The sequence below is a fragment of the Rhinolophus ferrumequinum genome, chromosome 10 (genome assembly GCF_004115265.2).
Source record: "Rhinolophus ferrumequinum isolate MPI-CBG mRhiFer1 chromosome 10, mRhiFer1_v1.p, whole genome shotgun sequence".
Classification (NCBI taxonomy): Eukaryota; Metazoa; Chordata; class Mammalia; order Chiroptera; family Rhinolophidae; genus Rhinolophus; species Rhinolophus ferrumequinum.
Window position 1 is genome coordinate 35,499,749 of NC_046293.1, and position 20,181 is coordinate 35,519,929.

Here is a 20,181-nt window from a genome sequence, read left to right on the forward strand (position 1 = left end):
TTTCTATTACGTTATGCTTCCCCCCAAAATTAGTGATGATAGGTAAATGTATATTTTTACCAAAAAAAGAGGAAATTGTTCTATGCTTTAGGAGTAAACACTCCAAATCCACACACACACACAAAAAAAAAACTGTTCATTTGATATACATGCCCTAGGACTTCAACACTCAACTTTTTCTTCGCAACCTGAAATCTCAAATTTTACTCAAGCATACCTTGATTAACCCAACTTTTTGAATTCAAATCTTCCTTTTAATATGCACCACAATACCACCTTAAGATTGTTTAAGTTGGAATACTATTGTATGTCCCTATAGCTCATGTCATAGAATTTTATGTTGTAAATGAGAAAGTGGGAATGGATCTTCTTTGTATTTCTACAAAATAGTTCTTCTTTCAAGATTTTCTCCCCCTAACAGTGGCTTCATCAGTATTTGGTAGGATTTATTCAAAATCAATTTATTCAATTTTCAATTACCCTATAAGTGAAAAAGTTTCTCCTGAATTCCAAACTTTTGTTATATGCATGTGTGTGTAACTATTACATTACACAAAATAAATTATTCTCATAACTGTTAACTGACTCCCAATTATCCTTTAATTTACTTTTAAAAATCTACATAGTCTACTCCTTCACTTTGATTCTTTAAATTGCTCTCAGGACTTCTGCATATGCTTTTCTTTCTCTAGAAGAATGCTTTTAAAGCATTACATTTTCCTAAACTGTTTATAGGTCAAATTAGATCCATTTTATTTTTCCAGTAATGCTACATTTTTAAGAAACAATTACACTATAATATTTATACCCCATAATCCTTAGGGCTGTAAAAACAGTTTCTTTTATTTCCCAAATTCTAGCTAAGTGTAGGACTGGAAGGAAATAGAAGTTCTCGCCTCAGAAACAGCATTCATTATTGTTATCTGTGTTTTTCCATTCCTAGGTGTTCTGTTTGATTAATGGTACTTAGAATATTACATAAAACTTATCTTCATATCCTGATTATACTATGGGAGAGATGACCATCTGAATCTGATATTGTATATTCAGTTATCACGCATTCAAGCTTGAATCAGTGTATGAACCAGAAATTAAATAGTTTGATCACCAGTGAGTGCAGTTCTTTCTTTCTCTTCTAAAGAATGTGAACACTATACATTATCTTAAAGAATCTTCAACATTTATCTCTCGTCGTACAGATAAAGAAGAAAAGAAATATTAACATTAGTTTGATGGGACATCTTCCTGCAAACTCTTGTCAAACATATTATGAAACTCAATAGCAAATAAAACAACGAGGGTGGGGGGAACAAAGGGACCTCAGGAAAAGAGTAAAAAAAGTCTTTGGACTTTGTAAATTATTGCCCAACAAACTCTAGCTCAGGTAAATAAACCAAAGGAAGACTTGTGGGCAAACAAGTAATACCTCAACTCAAGAATTAGAATAAACATATTTTAGAGCTTTTTCAAGCAACCTATATCAATTGTGAATGAAAAATTAATAGCATAAATAAAGCATTAATTTTTCATTTGTGTTCTCTCATGTGAATGCGTATTTCTCATTTTCAGTGTTTGTATTTCTTTTTCATTAGGATGCCCTTTTATTAGATAAATATGAAATTGTTTAAAATGAAGTCAACAGATCATATGAAAGTTCCCAACCAGTTCTCAAACAATTTACCACTTTAACATCGTCATCCCAATTAACAGAAAACAGAAAACAAACCCAAAATCAGTACTAAAGTAAATGATTTACTATATTGTACAATGAATTTTGACTAAAAATGTACCAGGAAAACACTATTTGGGCCATGTCTTCTTTTACTTCTAGATTAAAAAATTATCAACAAGCAAAGCAGGTTAACCCTTTCCTTTCTTTTCTCAATAATGTTCCTGAAGCCCTAAAGGAGAGGACATATCCTTTATGAAACTGCTGCTTAGAGTCCCAACTGATCTAACTTTTAAACCGCCAATATAAAAAATTTATAAGGTTTGAGGGTACCTTTTTTTTGGCCCTATATAGTGAATTTCATTTCTTCCAATTATAACTATTCCCAATGCATCTGATTCTTAGGTTTCAACGTGACAGAAATATTGGGATAGGTAGAGCAGTCACATATACGCAGACTATGATGAAACCCTATGCATCTCCCCAATAAGAAATATTAAAAAGAAACTACTAATATATTTTTAAGAAAGATCATATCTTGTTTTTTAACATTTTCTAAAAAAAAACCAAAAAACAAAAAAAAACATTCTTTCAAAGATGTGAAAAGCAGAAATAGAAACGCTGTTACATATGAAAGTTTCAATGGATTTGCTGCCAGCAGCTTTTCTTTATAGTTTTCTTCTTACCTACAGTATGTGTTGGCACTGGCAGGTAGCCCTAATTCGTTAGTAGCCAAATTATTTTTGTCCCTGAAGTACGAGAAATCTCCATAGCACATGAATGAGACATGGTTTACTAGTTTACACACATCTTTATAACTCCAAGAAACCAAAACTCATTCACAAATGCTTTCATTTCAGTAATGAGAAGGGCTACAGAATACCAGAGATAACTACCTTGAATTCCTGGTGCCCATTCTCCATGATAACATGAAGAGAAAAACAATCTTAGTAACTTCCATAAAGAATTTTCATCCTTAATGCAAGAAAAATAAAAGATTTCTATTCACCACACTCTACATTTCATTTAAGTCAAAATAGTTCAGCATAAAGCATGAAGAAAAACCATCGTTTAGTAATGAACCGAAATGTCTCCACATAAAAATTCATCATGACGGCATCATAGTTTTAGATAACGTGGTTCACAATAACTAGCATCCTCACATTGCATGATCACCAACTACATTTATATACTGTTATAACACCTTCACTAAGTTATAGAGCAAAATAGGAAGATGAAATAAGCAACACTTAGAAATAAACATATAACACAAGTGATGATATTAGCCATACCAAAAAAAAGAAAAATCTCTGAGTTCTAAGGCAAGACAAAAGTAAATGTATTAACACTAAAAAGCCAAGTGCCTGAAATGTTACTCAGATAAAAGAAAGATTTGAAATACAATGAGCCCAAGTTCAGGTCTGAATTGATTGACAGTGAGACACAGATTTCAAATGTCTATGAACATCTACAAGCTTTTGTCTTTAATTTTCCTTTTGTCATGTTTTCTGGGTAAAAAGTCCTTAAACTACCTTGTAATAGAGTAATTGCTTTCAAGCTGGGTGACAAAAGGGCAGAATGACCGGAAAATGATACAAAAGAAACAGAAAAAGCATGTTAACAAGTTTATCAACAAACCTGGGTAATTCTCATGAAGTACAGATTAAGGTTCAGTGGTTCCAAACTGGCAGCATTCAAGTTGGGTTCATATTTGGGTTTTTTGTTTTGTTTGTTTTTTTAAACCACCTGTCCTAAAACGACATTGTTTATGCTAATTATCTTTGTTTATGCCACAATTCTGTTTGTTTACTACATTCTTTTAAAATACCATATCCCTATAAACAGTTCTCACCAGAATTCTTCTAAATCTTGTGTCGGTCTGGTCCTTCTCCGCAGCCCACTGAGCAGAACGCAGCTCTACAATGAAGGCGCAAGAGCTGGGAACAACTTTGAGTCTCTGACTCCTCAGGCTGGCAAAGGCAGGGAGCACTGCTGAGGTTTTACTCAGGCTCCAACGGAAAAGGATACTGAATGTGTAGAAATGCAACACCCCCCTATTGGACAAGCAGAACCATACGCCACAGCCACAGTATCTCCAGAGGAGATGTATGAACTCTCAACTAGTAAGTGAAGAGAAGAATAGATAATTTTAAAGGGAAGGGAGTGCAGCTTCCAAACTGCAGGAGAAAACACAGTCAAACTGCATTCAGAAAGGAATAAAAAATGTCTACTGAACCATTATCAGTTCCTGATTTAAATGAAGGAATATTCTCCTAAAGGATGCCCAAAGAAACACTGTTCGCTTAAGCAAAACAGTGTCAGTCTTTAATTTTTTTTCTTCTCTAGCAACACCACTTCATCATCTATATAATACTATATGTTAGTAATCCCACTATATGTTCATGTATGTAACATTCAAATTTTACATCTAATATAAATGACGATGATGTCAATCAATGAAAAGGAAAGAAAGACCTAACGAAGCAAGGAAGAATTTGCTGTTTTACTCTATTTCTTGCTCATCAAAATATTTCTATTAAGAGAAAGATTTTTCATATTGTGTTGAAATCTTTGAACATCTTTTTATCTTATTGCCATCATCGGAGTCAGTGACCTGACATAGTAAACCGTATGTGAATTAGTACAAGATAAATATCTAAATTAGTTTATTTCTCATACTCTCAGTTAACCTCATTGAAATTATAAATGAATAACAAATTATGAAACAAAACAAAAATCCATCAGTTATACTTATTTAACTAATCTATAAAAAGGGTGGTATTCAATCTACATAATACACATCTGCATTATACATATACACATTAGGTGGTTTGAGAATTGACAGTAGAAAGAATAAACAATAAAAATCAGATTTTATCCATAAATGTAATTTTGTTTTCTAAATGCATTATGAATGCAATTCATTTGAAATAGCTTCCAACTCTATGGAGGAGTAATGTGCTAAAGTATTAGAACAGGTTTTATATTTGCCTCTCAGGTATGATGCACACACATACAGATTTTAGTTAAAAGCTCCCCAAGAACAGATAAATACTTTCTCGTATGATTATTATATTTGAGAAACAGAACACACCAACATGTGAAGTAATAATAATATTCACACATTTTTATATTGATCAACCTGCTAAACACTGAGCAGTATATAATGCCACCTGACATTGACTCCTTAATTGTTCTTGGTGTCTATCAGGTCTCCTGCAAAGTCTTTGGGACAGTACTCCAGCATGAATGTGACAGAAGTGTAGTTTGTCCATTGCTTCACGCAAGTTGCATTCCAAACTAATATTTTAGCTCACTTAGCTTGCAACTTATTGAGATGGTAATTAAAATCTGTAATCAGTTATAGCTTTCCTTTACAAAGTATTCGTAAGTAAAAAATAACAAAATTAACAAAGGCAGATATCAAAACGTCCTGAAAACATAATGTCAAAGTTAGAGGTTTACAGTTGCCATTAGGTGAAAATTTGAACAGGTACCTTTCCTTTGATTCACACCTACAGATTACCTGCTAACTTGAATGTACTTATACCATGAGCACAATGGTTTAAAATTTGTTCTAATTAAGTTGAATAAATCTGTCTAGATAAAAATAAATTATTATTATAGCCAAACTTTAGGTAATTAAAGTACTGCTAATGTCAGAGGTATTCTTATAGACTGCTAATAGCAATTTTTCATGGTCATTCAATAGATTAATTTTTCACAGTACCTGATGTGTATTTCTTTCTTCAGAAAAACACTAAAAAGTTTCTTAATGTGAAAAAATTATTTCTTTAGTCAATATGACCACAAATAAATTTGATGTATAAATAAGGTAAATAAGTTAAATTTTCATTACAGAAGGTTTTACTCTTGTAGTACTACCTTCAACACGTAGAAAATAAGCAGTCTATTGTGTGCTCCCGTTTTGAGAGAAGCAGTCAAATAGGTGATACCATAAACTTAATTTGCTTCATCTCACTAGATTGAAACCCAATTATTTTCTTTCTATTTATTATCAAATTGTCTTCTTAAGGAATCATCTTGCTTTTTACTTAAGTCTCTAACATAAAGCATTTAGAAAGTGTAACAAGTTGCTTAGGCATAAAAACTATTACATTATCAAATAGAATAAATATAAATATAAAGGAAAGAAATAGAATACAGTATTACTGAGAGTATCAAAATTGTTTTTTTTTCCATTCATCAGAAACAAATTAATGTTGATATTTAAGGCAAATTTTAAATATTTTCAATCTATGAATATGAAAAAAGTAGATGGTATTCCTAAAGGAAAAAATCCTAAGTCACAATTATTTTGTTATTTATTTTCAGGTAAATATACAATTTCACTGTCTTCTTTTAAAAATTTTTAGAAGAGTTCATGCGTTCATTCTAATGACGCTATTACTTTTAGACCATGTTGCCAGTTATGTTTCCTCTAAAAAGCATGACTTAAAACACTTTGCTTACAAACAATTCCTTAGAACATACTTTGTCTCTTCATCTCCCACCTGAGAATTGTGCTTTTCATTAGTCATAATCAGTTATGACAAGGATGCATGAAAATAAAAATAAAATTTTTCAACTTCTTTACTGTTTAGAATCATTGTTTAATTTGCTCTACCTTGAACATTTTAACAGACAATGAAATTGTTATTACTTTTGAATTATTTAACAACTGTTTATTAGTCTGACAGTATTGATCATGTTCATTTCTAGAGCCAATAATACAGATATAACAAACCTAAATCCTAATTTTGATCCTGATATTTAAGTTTTGAATATTCTTTAAAGTTCCAAATAGTCTACAGGTTGCAAAGAATAACAGATGATGGACAAGACTCTACCAATGCAACTAGAAAGAAAAAGATCACATAAAACTTCCAAAATACATGAACCCCAAACAAATCGTTTATATCCTCTAGAGCAAAATTCTCTATTTCATAAAGAAATTTAGAAGTCTCTTTTCAGATTTCTGACTATGTTTTAGTGAATAACTCATCTATAGCAGGTGAGTAAATAGAATCAAATTTAACACTCGATGGAAATAACCTACTTATTCAGTGAAAAATGCAAATATTTAAAAAGGCAAAAATAGCTGATTACATATGATAATGTAGTTATAACATATACATCCCCTTTGGAGAATATAAATATTCCATATTGAGTCTGCAAGATATACTCTATATGGGTGACTGGAGACACACTCACACACATAAATTCAATGTAAACAAATAGTAATGATTTACTGAGATTTTTGTATGTATTACCAAGTATAACCACAGGGGAAATTATTAAGAAATTTTATATTCAATGACATTTTTCAAAATTATTTTAGTTACTAATATTTCCAAATATGCTGTCTATACTAACAACTCTATTGATTACCACTTGCTTATTTAATTAGCCAGTTAGAAAAGCATGCCTCTGGGTGACAGAAAAAAATGAAATTCTCACCAGGAAGGAAAAAAAAATTGTTAGGAGATTTGAGAATCAGAATAGGAGAGGGAAAAGTTTAGTTTAAAAAGAGATAATTGAAAACTACAAATAAAGTTCACAGCAGGAAAGCTTGCCTGTATAGAGAAATAGGCTACAGCCTGTTAATATGTAACTACCATTTTATAAGAACAGTCTTTTAAACACGCTTACAAATCAGACTCTGAGTTTTATTTTCAAAAAGTATACAGTTGAAGAATATTATTATTTAAGTGCTACTCTGCACACATGCTAGAACACTTACTCTGAGATATTAAACTGTTACGGTAAGCAATAGTATGATCCAATATTAATAACTTCAATATCTACATATGAAATAGGCTATATTTGCAAACAAAAGCTATTTTAAAGAGTTAATATATAGAAGTTTGAAAATATGAATATAAAACTACTAAGCAAGCTCAACTACTCACTTGAATTATCTAGTGAAGATTCACCTTCATTTGAAAAAAAAAAAAAGATGAAGAGGAAATGAAAAAAAGAAGACAGTATCAAAGTATATATGTTGGCTATTTTACTTTCTTCCCTGATCTAATATTGGCTTCTCTAATATTTGGCCACATTCAAGCATTATTTTATTCTCAATATCCTTCTCTTCCATTGCTTCACTTCTAGGATGTTTTAATCTTTGTCCTTTCTTTTTTCGTCTTTTCATATCAAATTCAGTTGTTTGAGCGATGAACAGCTTGACTTAGCATATTTTTAACCAGCTGGTCTAGCACCTAGCTTGCATTGCATAGTCAGATACAACAAATGTTTATACAGAAGGTAGCTTTCATGAAAATGAAAAAAAAGCCTGGGTATCATGCATCCTGGCTTTTTTTGGCTTTTTAAAAAAAAATTCACCACACAGAATACAAAGTTTGAATTCTTTTTAATGGCAAACAAAATTCTATTTATAGTTCAAAAAAATGAACTTATGCTGGGATAAGAACTCAAATTTAAAAATTGCAATGTGTACTTACTTATAGGAACACTAAGGGCTAAAATTCTTTCAAAGCCCTGCTTTACTTGAAACAACATCAAATGGAAGGATATTGCACATATTTCTCCAAATAGGACCTAAATTAATTAGAAATACACTTATTTCCTTACAGCAAAAGGAGAAATTATAGTAAGCCAAAATTTAGTATAAGACAGCTAGTGCAAAAAAGTGGCCACTAAAACTTAGAAAGGGATCATCCCCATTTCCCTTTTTTTGACATTTCAAAAGTAATATACTAATAGATTTCTGTAATGTTAAATATTCTTTTTTAAAAAATCTGCTCTCTTATATCAACAAAAGGTCATGTGCTTTACTGAGCAGCTTCCAAAGTTTTACGGAAGGATCAAATAGGAACTTATAGCCTCCGTTTTAACCACCACTAAAACCTTCTGTCACGCCAGAAATTACCAGACAGAGATGTTGAAAATGGTTAACACTCTGCACAAAAGCATTTAAAAAGGTGTAGAAGGGAAGAAAAATATCAATGAAGAAAGAAAGTAAGAAAGTGAATGAGAAAGAGAAAAGCAGCGAGTGGAGGACAGAGAGATGCTTAATGCTCATTTAATTTCCTGTTATAGGACACAACCTAAAAACATTAGCAGAAATCGCGGAGACTTTACAAATCAGTTCAATTTGATGCCGACAATCACTACAAAAAAACAAGACTGGAGAAAACACTATCTAAAAGCTTTTCTAACAAACAGGGGAGCATCTTCCAATTGATTCAGAGACCACTGTAAAATGGGAGAGTTGTACTTCAATATATTAGGGGAAAAAAACTGCACTCACCTTTCAAACTCCTGAGGTAAATCAGGGTCAGTAAGCATGCTGGAAAAGCACAATTTCCCTTTGTCACAGCAGCCACCTATGATCGTCTCCAACTGAACCTGTCAAGTGAGTCCAAACCTTCTAAACCAATTGATTTTCTCTCTCTCTCTCTCTCTCTCTCTCTCTCTCTCTCTCTCTCTCTCTCTCTCTCTCAATCTCCCTCTCTCTCAATTTCTCTCTCTCTCTCTCTCTCTCTCTCTCTCTCTCTCTCTCTCTCTCTCTCTCTCTCTCTCTCTCTCTCTCTCTCTCTCTCTCTCAATCTCTCAATCTCTCTCCCCCTCTCCCCCCTCCCTCTCCTAGGACTCCTTGACCAGTCTCTTAAAGGGGTAGCGCACTTCCAGCAGCGGGGTCTGGCCGCTCCCCCCTCCACGGAGCCACACGTTAGCTCAGGCTGCACCGCACTAGACAACCTCAGGGTGCCTGTCCTTTCCTTTTAACTCTCTCTTCTAGACATCACCGAATGTGAGAAGTCAACTCATTTAACACATCACCCATACTCTCTCTCCTCTAAATAATAAAAGTCACACACTCACACACACACACATACACACACACCAGTGTGATTTTTTTAAATGTGTTTACTGCTGATTAAAAAATACACATATACTAACAGCACCCCAATTAAACTGCATTACTAACTAATTAAGAAAAAATGATAGTAATAGCATTTATACACAAAGAATTGTGATTCCTTCTCACCCTTTTCTAGGCTCTCCGTGCGCACACGGAAACACACACACACATACATACACACACACACTCTCACACACAACAATCAGGCATTGTTCTGAGGGAAGAAAAGCAACTTTGACAGATTGAAATATAGCAGAGGCCCCTTCAAGGAAACCTGTAAACAACTTGTCACTCACTCTGTCGGTCTCACTGTTAGCTCGTGCTTTCCACAAAGTGGTGCGAACGTCCTGGCAACCCAACCAAAGTTTCCTCAGCTCCAAACTCCATAAAACACGATGTGCGATGTGGAAGGGAATAGGTATCCACATGCCAAAATAACACATACATGAGGGAACAAAAATGCAAACCCAACCGAAAAACGAAAACAAAAAGATGGTACTAACAAACTGTCCTGTTAGGGACTGCTGGGGAGGTCAGGGGTAGGAAGCGCTCCCCTGGCTCTGGATCTCTTTAATTTCCTCTGCACAGGCAGCCACAGATAACAAGGTGGACAAACTATGGCTTTACAGATCCTAAGCTGGCTGGCAAGGCACAGCCTCCATAGCAGTTTCAATTATCTAGATAAAAATCTGGCAGGCGAGGAAGGTAATCAGGTAATGCACCTTTGACATGAAATGACAGAGGCACATACACACACACACACACACACACACACACACACACAGACACTTACACAGACATGCATGCAGAGATGGTGGCTGCCCCGTGCACCGCAGCATCTGGTCAGGGAGTAAGCACACACTCACCAACATGAGATAGTGTGCATTCTTCACACACACACACACACACACACACACTCAGTCACTCACACACGCTCTCCTCTCCTACTGGGAGGGTTCATTCTGCACAAAAGGCTACATTACAGAGCCCGCCCCAATAAGGGAAAGAGAGAAAAAAAAGCCTTCCATTGTTGAGAGGGCAGGTCAGTTGATTAGATTTTCTGTGGAGAATTCCACGAGGAAATTCCCTTCAAAGCCGAAGTGATTAACTGGGGGCTATTCTGGAAATGGAGCAGACAATGGCTCAATAGTCTGCACAGCCAATGTCCAGGCTGGCACTGAACTCACTTTAAAAAAAAAAAATAAAAGCCAGACTCCCTGTTCTTTTCCACACATTCCCCCCCAACCCCCTCCACTCCTTCCAACTTCCCCTCCCAATTCCTTTTATTTTGCAGCTGGACAACATTAAGGGCCTTTAAAACCACAAGGGTTGACCCCACAGCAGTTTGATTAGGTCCCACTTTTTTTTTTTTCCTGGCGACAGGCAGACAGTAAGTTTACTTTCTTAGACATACACAATGTGACACTATACACATATTCTAAATAGCAAAATCAATTATTAACCTTCTCATATTAATAAATGTAGTCTTCATTCAAAGCTTATATTGTTTTTTATAAAGTTGATAATAACTTAATAATGAGATCCATCATTCACAGGGTATCCTAAAAATAAACGTAATATATATACTAGAAAATCAATGTGGAATACGATTTAAGCATGTCACTATGGAGTTAAGGCACTAACAAAACACAGAATTATGACCCACCCTGAAAAAGCTGTTAACAAGGGATGTGGCAAAAATGACTTGATGCTGACATGATTTTCATTTTCAGCAGTTGAGGAAGGGGGAAGGATATTACTCACTATTCTTTCTTGTCGTTAGCCTCAAATTATTTTTTTATTACAGCAACAACCTACTCTTATATAGAAAAATGAGAAAATTGTTGCATTTATTTTAAATATCTATTTTTCAGCCCTTATGAGACCTACTATTTGATAAACTCTAATTGATAAAGTATACCAAAAAAATTCTTTTTTCTATTGTTAACAGTAGCTGTGGAAATTAGGGAATGGAAGCTGCATGGCTACATACAATTTAAAAAAATAGTTTTTTAAAATTTTCCTAATTAGAGAATCTTGTTTCCGCTTGTATAGAGAAAAATGAAGAAGGTGGGAGGGTAAGTTACAGGGGGCAATGGGAGCTGGAGTCAGGAAGAGGAGGAGGCAGCGAGGAGAGAATGCAGGGAAGAGCACAAGAAGGAGACATAGTGGCAGCATAAAGATAGAAACAAAGATAATGGCCATAAGGCAGGATGCTGAGATCCGTATGGTCCCAGCTGCTGTCTTGCTACAGCTACTACCTCTGGTTGTTCTGTGCAACTCTAATCCAGAAGGTCAGCAGCGCAGGTAGAAAAGAGAGTATGATTCTTTGAGACCAACTACAATATAAAGGAAAGATGCTCAAATCAGAATCTTCCTTGTCTTTGGTTTGGTTTTGTAGACATTTAATATATGCATGTGTAAGTATACATATGCCAAATAAACACAAAGAATGTATAGGGACATGTTAAATGGTTTGGAAGTCAGTTTAAGATCTCAACATATTTCTATAAATGTTCCTGTAGCCATTCAAAAACAAATTATTTCTTGCACAATCATCCCTGCTGAATGAATTGAAATAGACTAGGAACTAGACAGAAAATTTGCCAAATATAATAATGATCATTCTAATAATGATATTTTGAACAAATGGAACCCCCAAGCTCATAAGGAATTTTGTTGATGTGGATTAGCTCATGAATCACATACAGCATAGAAAAGAGGGGGCATGTATGAGGACATCCCTAAGTTTTCCAGTATTTAAACTTGGTGAAAAGAAATTTAAAGTCATACAACTGGTTAGTGGCACATTTGTTACGTGAAGCTGGATCTTATTTCACTTGTGACACCATAATACAGAATAAAATAAAACTCCAGAATTTATAGCTGACTGAAAATCCCAAGATGGTACTCACCTTTTAAGTGATCTAAAGGCTTTTAAATAATTGGTAATGAAATCAAACTTGATATAATCTGATTGGCAATAAGTTAGTACTGTATCTGATGGCTGAATGAAATAAATATTTTTAAATGTACCTCACTAGGCCATAAAAGTTTTCTTTCATTTGAATTCTATACTGCAAATTAGAATTTCTGCAAGATTTAGAATGTCAGCAAAAGAGAAAGCAGCTCCAAATTGTTATCAAATCCTGTCATTGGTAATTTCATTAAATGATTGAATTGATCCAATCAATCCAATGTTTAATAGTAAATTACTAAATCTTTTCATTTTACATTAAATGTTAAATGTCTAAATATTAAATATGTTAATGACTACAATATTCTTTATCAATTATGTGAAAAGTTTAACCATAATCAATTGGTTATGTATCTGGTATTCTCTACATAGAAATTAACATCTGAATGTGATTTTGCTATACTATTATAAGTAGGTCTCCAGAAGGTTTCATAATAATATGTAGATTGAGACGCACTTTAGTATTCACTGAACATCTATTAAATTCTTACCAATATGTTAAGTGGGAATGACTTTAAAAGAAGAATTCAAGAAAAATTTGTAACAAATCTAATTAAATATATATATGACCAAAATTCAGATTAATTATTTCATGTCCAAGCCCTCTAAGGCAAATACATTAAAAATTAAAACCAAAATAAATAAGCAAATGAACAAAAAGCAATGACAAGAACTTAATTGAACAATAATTAAACTGATGGGAAATATAAAAATGATCTACAAACATAGATATACAAACATAAATATATCTTCAGAGAAGACCAGAGCACAAACTACAATAGAAAACCATAAAATACAATTTTTCATTTAATGAGTCTCTTTGACACTGCTGCAGCAGTATTATGGAAAATGGAATGAACCTGAAAATGTGTGCTTTTTAGCTCATGTTGTTTCCATTGCAAATATAAAAAGGAGACTCACACAAGCTAAGGAAATGTAAGATATGCTAGTGAATGCTGCTGGAAAATTCTCAAAGAGAGTATCAAGAACTTTTAAAATCACGAACAAATTATTTCCAAATTTAACCCCTTACAGGCATTGTTTCAAGTGAGCATTTCTAATATTTCTCTCCTCCTTTTTAAAGGAAGTATTTTGACCCCGTATTTTTAGAACTATTAAACATCTATTTTAATAACTGAAATTGAAATACGTAGTCATAGATACAGATTCCACCTTAATATTTGATATACGTTCCTACCAAGCTTTAGTTTTCATGTTTTATGGAATTTGGAAGGCTATTTTTGAAAAATAAAACTTTTAGTGTTATAATCACAATGAATTTAAAGCAAATCAGTGTCAGACACAACCAACATTGTATTGAAATTAACCTGACACAAGAGACATTAGGAAAATATTCACCGAATTTTTTCCTACTCACTGTTATTTACTTTGTCACAAAAATATTTATAAAGAACCGTCCCTCTTTTAAAAAGTGGAACTTCCAACCAATGTATATATCTTGGAGCCACATACCAAATGAATGATGAACATTACTGACCTATTATGTGCATCTTAAAATTTTTAGAGTAGACTAAATTCTTGCAATTGGACCTCTTCAGAAAAACACCTAAGAATTCAACAGTTTACCTTCTTTTTTAAAGACCTAAATTTCAGTTCTCCATAACACATTTAGTCCAGGAAATTGGCAATAATAGCCTACTTATGGTATTGTCAGTTGGTTAGTCAGAACATTAATATGAATTGTCCCCAGATTACATGTTTGACCAACTAGTGTTCTTCAAGAACACAATAAGAATTCACGTAAGAAACTCTTGACTCATACTTCTGTCAGAGTTGATGCCGTTCCCAGTAATAGCTACCACTGTTTGACACCAGGCTCTTGATCTCTTTCAGAATAATTTGAAGAAATTTAAAAATGATAGATTTTATTTTTTGAGAACTTTCTACAAGTCACTGTGATGCATGTAAAATAAAATAATCTCATTTAATATTTAAAACAACAATATGAGATACGCAGTTGTATTATCCCAACTGAAAAATGAGGGAACTGTGGCTTACAAAAAGAAAATTAATTTGTCCAAGGTCCAAAACTAGTAAGTGAAGAGATGGGCAACACCAAAGTTATGACATCTTTTCTCCAAAGTTCTCAAAAGGCACCAAATGACAATTTATTTCAGACATAGCCTAATAGCAATAAAATATCAAGTGCACAGGAAAGTGCTTAATAAGAATGCTTTAAAGCTGAGTGCATGTCCAAACTTTGGACAAAGTTAGATTGAGTGATGAATGTCCCATGTTCACAAATAACTTGATATAAAGGATGAATTTTGTACAACATTAAAAAGAGTTAAAACAACAGTATCTGTATCCTATTTGTGGTGATAATAAAGATAAGAATTAGTAGAAATCATATAACTTGGCTCTCTTTTAAAAACTAATTCCTGGAGCGGCCAGTTAGTTCAGTTGATTAGAGCGCGGTGCTATTAACAAGGTTGCCGGTTCCATCCCCACATGGGCCACTGTGAGCTGCGCCCTCCACAACTAGATTGAAACAACTACGTGACTTGGAGCTGATGGGTCCTGGAAAAACACACTTAAAATAAATAAAAGTTCTTTTAAAAATCCTAAATATTGTCTTATTATAATTGCAATTTTTGGAATCCTAGGTAAAATACCTATTTTTCTTGTCCCCATGTAAGTACTTTGCAATGAAATGTCTATCTTACAGAAATAATTGTTTCAGGCAAAGTGTATCTATTAGGAAGATAATATCAACTGAGCTTATACTATTATTATTTTTACTCATTACACAATCATCTCTCCTTGTGATAAGTAGTGATGTCTAATGACTGTCAGTTCATGAGGATGAGAAAGACATGAACTAATCATTCTGGTGGTAAAAATCAGACACCTACTGAGAAAAAATCCATATTATCCACGAGAAGAGAAGCCATTCAAATGGGACCATACCTTTAAAAAGTGCTCCTGGCTACCAAACTGTCTGTATTGTAATTTCTCAACCTGGAAAGAAATTCAGGGAACACACTGCACTGACATTTTAAAAGAGGCAGCAGCAAAGTGAGAAGTAGTAGCATAACAATATTGCTACAACATGTTTTTGATTCTTACTTATTAGATTATTTCTGCAAAATATTTTACTACACACCTTTCAGAGAAGTTTTCCACTGTAGATGTCGTATGTATTATATTTCTTCACACTAATTAGAGCAGAAATAAGAGCTAAAACTGAGTAAAGTATGAAAACATTTGAACATTTCACTTCACTTTTAAGTCGATGACACTTGTCTATTCTCTATTTTCTCCTTTGATAGCATACTAAATAAATGACAAATCTTATTCATAGAAAATGAAAATGTTACCCCTTAACAATGTATAATCTATTTATATCTAGAACAGCACAGAATAAATTATGGCTAACCTGGAAGTTAGGAGATCTGTATCGTAAAAGAGTCTCTATTCCTTCCTTACTAGTGGTGTGGTATTCCTTAAGTATTTCACATCTCAGGGAAGATGAGTTTTAAGGTCGCTCTCGACTCTCAAAGTCTGGCTCTATAATCTCTTCTTTGATACATCAGTTTATAATTTGCAAAATAAAATGTCTTACCCTTCTCACTCTTATCCCTGCTATATATCCTTTTTAAAAGTTTCAAGACTAGTCCCTATAGTTTATTTTAACCCTTTAAAGTATGTCATAATAGCATTCACACATCAATACAAGACGATGAGAAAAAATAAATCTTTTATTAATTATGTTAATTCAGCTAAATTTAATTCAGTTAAAATGACCAATTGGTCACAGACAAAAACGACCATGTTTTCAAAAGAACTAATTTTATAACGGAATTCATCTATTTGTGAATCTAAAAATGTTTTGTGCTTGAATTTTCAAGTCACATCTTTCATTTTCTCTAATAAGTACAATTACATTTATTATCTTTACCTAAGTCGATGAGAGAATTAAAAGTTGTTGTTTACTACACTGGACACATCACATGTGTGGGATGGCAGTGGCTACAATGTGGGGGGAAATAAATATATGGGGGCTCTGCCTTTATCCAGAATTTCGAAACATCAAATGAGAAAATCAAACACAAACTAAAAAGTTGAAATGTTAGAAATACTGACAGGCAAATTATGTTTAAGAAAACCTAGTTTTTAAAATGAATTTTGTGAACACTCTGTAGAACCCCTGCCAAGTAGCATTTTTTACACATTATTGTTAAAAAAAAAAATTACTTACTGCCATAATATAGATATCAATTCAGTCAGGCTATGCACAGGATGAAAATGCAAGAAAACAAACTTTACCAAAAAACGTATTCATTCAATTACTCAATAAATATGTATAGAATCTTTATACTTGTATAGTAGACCATCTATATATATTAAAATTTTAATTTTTATACTGCATACTTTCATAAAATGGGAAAAAAAGATAAAATAATATTTGTAAATTCCCCTTAAGTTGGGGAACTATTTAGGTATCAAATGGTATATTAGTATTTAAAAACACCTAAATATTAATTAACTGAACAAATCATAGGCCTGTAATTGGAAACATTTATTTTTAACACTTGCTTAAAGTCAAATCATAGACTAAAATACTACAAGCATTTGTAAGATATGTCAGCATCCTATACACATATTTAAAATATAGAAGTATGTGTATGTCCTTCCTGGTTTGTGGACCAATTTTCAGATTTATTCAGTCTTTATAGGTGGACCACTATTCTTAATAAATCCAACCATATAAACACTAAAAACTTCTGAATGACAAAAGATACTGTAAACAAATCAAAAGACAGTTGAGAAACATTTGCAAACCATATCAAAGGAAAGAGCTAGACTCCATGATATGAAAAGAGCTCTTTGAAATCAATGAGAAAAAAGATAATCCAATAGTAAAGCAGGCAAATGATATAACTGGTTCAAAGAAAAGAGAAATGGTTCTTAAACAAAGGATGCTCAACATCCTTTAATGAAAATGCAATTTACAACAACGTGATAACCATTTTACAACCTCTTAGCTCGGCAAAAAATCAGTACTTTAATATTTGATGTTAAATTATATTATTTATTTATAAGTAATGTATTCTCTTCCTTACTATACTTCCTTACTGATTTTACTTCCTATCCATTGACTTTATCTTAGACATGTGACTTGCTTTGGCCAGTGGAACATGCAGCTTTCTGTGTGAATGTTTGATTTAGCTAAGTCACCTTATCTTGTTTCTGCCTTTCACCATGAAAATAGCATAACTCATATAGAGACTATTCTACCAGCCTGGATCCTCAAATGAAAAGAAACATGGAACATTCAATTTTGAATGTGAGTCCATTGCTTAAGTTAAAGATACATAAACTAAATTATTTAAATACACATCTAATTAAAATCTTTCCAATGGTTGCCCATCAACTATACACAATATTTCTCAATTCAGATCCACAGACCCCACACAGACATATTTTCAGAGGCTGGTGATTAATGTTTAATTATTTATTATTAAAAAGTATTTTACCTGTTAGAAAAACCAAATTCCCATTTTTAATGATAATCTTCGATTTACAGATACAAATATTTTCATAGAATATAATTTTAGTTTCTAGAATATTTCTTTAATTGAAATTAAAGACCCCAGTGAATATATTCTTGGGGTATAGAATTTTTTCTTCAAAAGAGTCTTGTATATGAACTCAAGCTTGAGAGGTAACAACTTTATTATAAATCATGTGACTCTTCATATTCTGTCATGGTCTCCTTATCCAGTCTTCTCTCTCCCTATAAGCCATGAACTTCATGCTGCATCTCCAACAGACAGGTATAGCTGCAGGCAAGCAGCCTATTGTTTCATTCTTCAGTGATTTTGCGTGAAATGTACATTTTTTTTCCTGGAATATCTTCCACACTCCCTTATCCCAATTTGTCAAGCTACTTTCTACATATCCTTTAAGATTTGTTGAAACATCAGACCCTACTGGAATCTTATCTTGATCCCTCACCTGTTATCCTTTTTGGGACTCCCATCACACCAAGTATAACTTAAGTTCCTACTACTTAGCTCTAAGCTCTATAAAGACAGATGGCTCTTGTTCATTATTGTATCCCCCAGACCAACCATTTCAAGTTCTTAATACCCATGGCATTCTCTTTCTGAAGCAAAAATCCGAGAACTCAAGACCCTAAGTTGGTGTGTACTAGTATCACAAGGCCATTGCACAATTTGTTTCCCAAGATTGGAGCACGCTCCCCTACTCCATTATCACCTTTACATGTAGGTTTATAGATTACTTCCTCAAAACCACCTTCCCTAGAGTAGGATTGAATGTAAGAAACAAACAACATGTGGTGGAGTGTTAAAGTTTAACAGAGTGGTATTAACAGAAGTTTGGAAGTTGGGATTCTTTTGTGGGAAAAGTGATGTTACATTGAATATGATAAAATGGCAGAACATATATGCAGAGGTTTCCAACTTAGAAATGGAAACATTCCACTGAATTGTATAAAAATATCACAGAAAAAAATTGATTTTATTTTGTAAGTATGAAAGGCTATTTTATAAGGTGAGTAAAACCACTAAACTAAAAACGTTAAAAGTTTCAAGAAAGGACAAATAACATAATGACAAATTTTTAAAAGAGGTCTATTTAAAAAGCCATTGATCTGGACAATTAGTTACTGGTGAGAGATACTCTCAAAATCCCAGGAGAACAGAGTTCATCTCTGGCAAATGAAACCATAAATTCTACAGCCTTCCGCCCACCCTTCCAAAGAAAAAAACTGGAGAAAGAACAATAGGGTGTCCATATTAGGAACTTCACCAGAAACAGAAAAGCATCACCTGAAAGAATACTCTAGGAAAAAGACACCAGTGAAAATGTTGAAATCAAAACATGTCTAAAGTTTTTGAGAAAAGCATAATGAACTAGCCACTGTTTTCATAACTTAATGGACTTCTTTATTAATTTCATAATAGCAATAATCCCTGTCAAATACAACTGCCGTTGCATTTTTCCATGTGTCCAGATGCTATTTTGGCAATTAGGCAGTCACTGCCATTTTGATTGCATTTAAAGTGATCAAGTATGCAATTCCTCACTGTTGTCCTTTCCTTCCAGTACAAAGATTGTAATCTTATTTTTGATCTAAAAATATTCCATTTATATCTCTTTGTTGATAGATTTTCCTGTTGCTTTATTTCAAGGTCCTGTAGAAATCATTAGTGACATTATGCCAAGGGCTGAACCTCATGAGCAACCTGAACAGTTTGATTCACTGAAAATACAACCCACAATTCACTAAAAGAAAATGTAATAATGATCCTGTACCATTAAAACTGTTAAATTAAATGGAGAGAATCTAATGATTTCCTCTTATCATTCTGATATTCCGAAAGCATGGCAGGGGAACGATAAATACGAACACATATGTTAAAGATCACCACTCTATTTTAGTTTAAGGAAAGCAAGCAACTTCTTTTAAAAGGAAACTACACTATTACTAAAGGACATTCTAATGGATGCATATAAGTACAAAAAAGGGCAAACAACCTCCTCTAAATTAAAACATATTTAAATAAATTCTTAAACCAATTAAACAAATAGGAGGCTGTCCTATTGTCATGCTGAGTAAGGAGAAAATAGGAAATGCTGCCTGAGCATAGGACTAGT

At 33.2% G+C, this 20,181-nt stretch overlaps 1 protein-coding gene across 3 annotated transcripts in view; it reads right to left on the minus strand.

The window, feature by feature from the left end:
* Positions 1-20,181, minus strand: part of SOX5 (SRY-box transcription factor 5) — a 478,480-nt gene that overhangs the window by 373,307 nt on the left and 84,992 nt on the right. The window contains exons 1-2 of one of the 3 annotated variants that reach the window (XM_033118757.1): positions 9,317-9,353; positions 8,943-9,040 (exon numbers count right to left, since the gene is read on the minus strand). The exons of 1 other annotated variant lie outside the window; for it this stretch is intronic. In XM_033118757.1, the coding sequence (XP_032974648.1) occupies positions 8,943-8,980 (38 nt within the window). In that variant the 5' untranslated portion in view covers positions 8,981-9,040; positions 9,317-9,353. Of the gene's footprint in view, positions 1-8,942; positions 9,100-9,316; positions 9,354-20,181 lie in introns of those variants that run through there. One more of the 3 variants, XM_033118759.1, reaches the window with a different exon arrangement.